At 42.7% G+C, this 5,799-nt stretch overlaps 1 protein-coding gene across 1 annotated transcript in view; it reads left to right on the top strand.

Annotated features, from left to right (window-relative positions):
• Positions 1 to 268: 268 nt before the first annotated feature.
• LOC107717917 (prostaglandin F2 receptor negative regulator-like) overlaps positions 269 to 5,799 on the top strand; it is a gene marked incomplete at its 3' end in the record, with an annotated part of 11,322 nt that continues 5,791 nt past the window's right edge. Inside the window, exons 1-2 of the mRNA XM_016524821.1 lie at positions 269 to 493; positions 3,158 to 3,523. Of these exons, the coding sequence (XP_016380307.1) occupies positions 451 to 493; positions 3,158 to 3,523 (409 nt within the window). The remainder of the gene's footprint in view (positions 494 to 3,157; positions 3,524 to 5,799) is intronic.

The raw sequence follows: 5,799 nt of genomic DNA, 5'->3' as shown, positions 1-5,799 counted from the left end.
CACACACACAGAGAGAGAGAGAGAGAGAGACACACACACATACATATATATTTGTTTGTTTTATTGCCACTAAATACCTAAAATCTACAGCTAAAACCTATCTATCTATCTATCTATCTATCTGTCTGTCTGTCTGTCTGTGTCTTGTGTGAGAGTGCGCGCGCGTGCCTGAGTGAGTGTGTGGCGTTCCTCCAGTCTCTCGCAGGGAATCCCGCTTCACTTCCGTCATTCGGTAGTTGAACTTCCAAGAGCGTAAATCAATCACGGGCGTGCGCGCGGTGGACGCGTCCATCAGTCATCTCCCGTTCGCGCTCAAACCGAGGCCGTGACGTCATCGCAGCGAGGGTCTCCGTATCTCAGGTGTATCCCGGAGCTGTCTGTCTCTCCAGCAGTCTGTCTTCGGCTCATATCAGGAATAACGCGGTGGACCGACCGCGCGTCTCCAGCGACATGGGAAAGACTCGAGCGCTGATCCTGCTGTGCGCCGCTGTCGGTGAGTTTCCTGCGGTAACACATCTTAACTGCAATTGTAGCAAAGAAATGACAAACCCTCCGCGTACGGCGTGCGTCTGTTGTATTTGACAAGTAACAGTGTTCCTGTCAGAAACATGAGAGTGTTTTGCTAGGTTACCTAAAATGTGCATAGATTTGCATGATATTTACAGTAAATACCTCAAAGGAAGTAAATGCATATTGATGTATAGTATAGATTTGCATAATAAATTAGATCTAACTACGTCTCTGAATCATTATAGAATTGTTCTGCCATTATTTTTTTATATTATTAGATTTGCACGGTCAAAATTGACACTAAATTCCTCAAGGGATGTATAGTATATGCATATTGAAGTAGCCTATAGTTTAGATTTCCATATTAAATTAACTCTAACTATAATCATTATAGAATTATTCTGCCTTGATGTCTGACTATTTTTTTTTTATTTGCATTGTCAAAATTTACAGTAAATACCTCAAAAGGTATACTAAATGAGATATCTATAAAATGAGAACTGATGCCTTGGCAACTATTGGAAATAAAAGTTTTTTTTTAAGATTTTGTTTTTAAGTTTATTTATTTCAATGAACAGAAATGGTTTTTTTATGGTTTTAGTTTTAATTTTAGTTTTAGTTAACTATAATAACCCTGCACTTAGGATATGACATGGAATGGCATGCAAACTTATACTCTTAAATATAATAATTGTAATTTGAATCAAAACGGGTTTCACAGCCTTTGTCAGTTCCTCAAATAACATTTTATTTACGACTTCTGAAAACCATCAATGTACTGGTGCTTTAAAGAAGCCAGAAACCAAAACACTGATCAGAGATCTGAAGAACCTGTAAAGAAACTCCAAGAACTTTTAACCTTCAAAGAGCAAATTGGTTTTTGATATCGTTTTTTGAACCTAAATACTGCAACCCTTGAGGAACAATTTTTACAGAAACCTGGCATAAACTTTCTGCTTTGCATATTACATGAGACCTAAATAAACCTCTAAATTATTATAGAAATCTTGTCTTGATTAAAAGTTTCAGATTTACATGGTCAAAATGTATAGTGTCTAAATTAAAAATGTATGTAAGGTTTTTTAATTCATGATTTCATACAGTGACATATGCTGACATATTTGAGTTTTATGCATGCATGTATTTGCATATGTATATTCTCATGTGTGCACCTGTGCAATGTAAACAAACTTCAAAACAGACCAGAATATATCACATTTCCTCTCTTTTCTTGCTATTCTGTATTAATTTATCACATAGACCGGTCTGTTAAACACTCCTGTATTGACTTCAAAGCTAAAAAAAAAGAAGAAGAATTTGTGATTTTTTAATGCTGACAAGATTCCCAATAGACTTGATTTATTTTAAATATAGTGCAAAAGAGAATAAATAAGTTTATGGTGAAAATAACAATGCTTTAAAGCACACATTTCTCCTGTGTCTTCCCCAGTTTTAAAGTTGCTCAGTAGGTGCCTACAGCTGAAAGCGTGTCAGTCTGTGTTACAGGAGCTCTCCTGTAAGAAAGGAATATTTTAAGATAGTCTTTTTTCATTTAGTGTCATTTGCAGGTCTAGTGGGGTGAGAGTGACAGGGTTATCATTAGCACGGTGCTTCATTTGCATTTGTGGTCTTTTTTTGTATGAAAGTGCATGTGTGCTTTGAAGATAATCCTCATAATCCCATTGTAAAGTGGCATACACCAAACAGCACTTGTGTGCTTATGAAATTCAGGAATCAGGTTAAATATTCAGATGTTGTGGTTAAGTTATATGTCACATCACATGTCACATAATTAGTGGTGCTTCCTCACTTTTCACCATCCAGACAATTTTAAATGCACTGGTAACATCTGATTCAGAGAAGCCCAAACCAGGGCCATTTTTTATAATATATATATTTATATAATTATATTATATATATATATATATTATCCATCTTCGAAATACAATCGAAGAATTGGCACAGCAGCATTCAGGCGGCAGTAAGTTGTAGGGTTCACAGTCTGTAAATGTATATATATACATATATATATATATATATATATATTTTTTTTTTTTTGTATTGAAATCTAAAAAACAATATTAGTGAATTTGTTATAAAAATAATAACTAAAAATTATTTAAATTTGTTTAATTATTTTAAAATTGTATACATTTTAATACATTAATTTAAAATTAATTTAAATGAATGTAAATTAAGTTAATTTACCATTAATTTTAATTAATGTTATTAATTAATTTAATACATTAATTGAAAATGTACTTTGGGCACACCAAAGCCCTCAATTAAGTCTATTTCTTGCCCTTCGTATTAAAAAGTTTGGGCACCTCTGATTTAAATGAACTGGTTTTATTCATGTCGAAATTATTAATATAGCTAAATCACCTAAATACATTCATTTATACCAACAAAAGTTTTTATGGGTTAAATCGGGTAGAAAAAGCTCTTTAAGGTAACAATTGCAGGTTACCATTTTTTATAGTGTGTATAAAATCATAATAAACCAAAATATAAGAGTTAATTGTCCTGTTTCATATGGAAATCCAGACATTATATGGTTTGCCAACACCATTTCATGTTGATGTCATTGAAAGCAACTATGAAATAAGAGCAATCAATAAAGCAGTGTTGTGTTTGTGTTTTGAAGGTTTATGCCACTGCAGGTCGGTGACGGTGTCCGGGGGCCCCCTGCTCCGGGTCGAGGGCCAGCCGCTGTCCATTCGCTGTGATGTATCGGAGTATGAGGGCCCGAGGGAGCAGAACTTTGAATGGACCGTAACACGAGGGACAGAAACCTTAAATGTGATCTCGACGTTTGATGATCGTTTCACAGACCGCTCTCTTCAGGACCGCATCCAGAGCGATTACATTAGTGTGTCACGACTAGCAGACAACGCCGTTGAACTGAGAATTCAGGAGGCTCGAGTTAGTGACAGCGCCATCTACCGCTGCAGTACTCCGAGCACAGACTCGTTCATTAGTGGAAACTATGAAGCAGATGTCCAGCTGCAAGGTCAGTATGTGGTGTTTTAAATGGTAAAAAGTCACCTGGTGTAAAACATTTGCGAACAAATAAATAAAACAAATGCATAATGAATGTGCAGAAAATGAGGTTTAATACAAACTAATGCAACTATGTATTGTTCCCATTCAGTCGGTCACTCCGAGTCACGTCGGTGACTGATGAATTGGGATCTCGCTTAGAGAGACCAATCCATTACAAGTGTCACTTCGAGTGTATACTAAACGAGCCAATGCACATTGGCATGCGATGATTGTCCCCGGCTGCCGCTGATCACAGCGTGAGCATAAAAAGGCAGCCGGTGCAACGCATACCAGCTTTTCGCTTCGGAGCCGAGCGACAACATCGTTCTGCTCCTACCAAACTGCTTCGTGTGTGACGAGTCTAGCACGCTCTCTGGAGCTTTTTGTGTTGGTGGACAGCGCTTCAGCGGTGGTCGTTCTTGTGTTGAGTAGGTTGCGCACTTCAGACTGCACTACCCCCTGTCGTGCTGCAAACGGCCGTTTCCCCTGTGCGTCTCAGCACGTAAAAGAGCATTTCCCTAAAAGAGTCAATTTGTCTAAAAGAGTACAATAAGCGCTCGAGTGGAAACCTCCACCGCGTCCCGGGCCCTCGAGGTTGGACGATTGGTTTCTCGGGGTGGCTCGCGCTGGTTCTCAGCACCCCGCCTCAGTGCCCTTCTTCCCGGAGGTGCATGAGGAGCTCACCAGGTCATGTACGGCACCTTTTACTGCCGGAAACCGCCCTGCTGCTCCCCCCTTCCTCACCACCCTCGATGGTGGTGCAGCTAGGGGGTATACAAGGGTCCCCCCGGTGGAGCGGTCGGTTGCGATGCAATTGTGTCCTAATACAGCCTCCACCCGGCAGGGTGAACTGTGCCTCCCCTCCCGGGTCTGTAGGTACACGTCTTGCCTGTCCGGCAATGCTTATATGGCCTGTGGAGAAGCTGCCTCCCGAGAGCTTGGCCCAGCAGCTCTCGGCTGCACAGAAGCAGACTGAAGCGGGTCGTCACACCCTGCCCCGACGGGCAGCTGCTGCCTCCACCTGTCCGCCGGCCGCAGCGCCCCAGCCTGCTTGTCGCCAAGGGCGGCCCCCTGTGTCCGCCTCTGCTCCCGCGCAGCATCCAAGCAAAGCACTACAGCAGGGCCCATTTGAGCCTTTGCAGTCAGTCGAACTAAAGTTTCTTTCAATGAAAACTCTGCTCCTGCTTGCACTGGCCTCCATCGCAGACCCAGCCCTAGCTTTGCTCTGTCCCGTCCGAGCCTTGAGATGCTACGTAGACTGGACACAAAGCTTTAGGACCTCAAACCAGCTCTTTGTCTGTTATGGAGGCTGGCAGAAGGGGAATGTCGTGTCTAAGCAGAGAATGGCCCACTGGATTGTGGATGCCATCACCCTGGCTTATCAGGCACTGAATCCTTGAGAACCGGTAGAGGGCTGGGTTCCATATGTAGAGACCTAAGCGGTTCCCATATGTGTAAAGTACCAGTATCGGTATCGGTGCATCCCTAGTTACAATCACCTCTAATCTTCCATATGCACCTAAACGGATGTCATATGTGTGTATGTATGTATAAGTGCTTCCGAAACCTCCTTCGGGAAGGATGGGGCTTCCTGTTCCTGTTCCAAGTGGAACGGGTACGTTTTTTGTAGAGCTGCGGGCTGGGCGACCCCTAACACGTTCGCTAGATTCTATAGCCTTAGTGTGGAGCCGGTATGCTCCTGTGTTCTCACATCAAACGGGTAGAGGCGCTGAGAGGCCCCGGTTTAGTGTCGGCTTGCTAAAACTGCTCCAGAGTGTCCGTACTGTAGGCCCTGTCGAGCTCCTCCATCCCCTTGGCAGCCAGACATGGCGGAACGTCCGGCGCCAGGCCCTCTCTTGCTGAATCCTTGAGAACCGGTAGAGGGCTGGGTTCCATATGTAGAGACCTAAGCGGTTCCCATATGTGTAAAGTACCAGTATCGGTATCGGTGCATCCCTAGTTACAATCACCTCTAATCTTCCATATGCACCTAAACGGATGTCATATGTGTGTATGTATGTATAAGTGCTTCCGAAACCTCCTTCGGGAAGGATGGGGCTTCCTGTTCCTGTTCCAAGTGGAACGGGTACGTTTTCTCAGTGTTATCCAATCTCACTGAGTGGATAGTGCTATGACAACAGTGACTGGTCTTCTTGTTGCGAGCCCCGGCCTACACCACAAAGGGGCGCAGGCGGCTCGCACAGGACACTGGAAGGGGCAGCATCCATGGCGCTTTGGTGATCC

Source organism: Sinocyclocheilus rhinocerous, unplaced genomic scaffold, assembly GCF_001515625.1.
Source record: "Sinocyclocheilus rhinocerous isolate Xijiao unplaced genomic scaffold, SAMN03320098_v1.1 scaffold3621, whole genome shotgun sequence".
Classification (NCBI taxonomy): domain Eukaryota; kingdom Metazoa; phylum Chordata; class Actinopteri; order Cypriniformes; family Cyprinidae; genus Sinocyclocheilus; species Sinocyclocheilus rhinocerous.
Note: the sequence above shows the minus strand (reverse complement) of the source record. Positions and strands in the feature narration are given on the sequence as shown.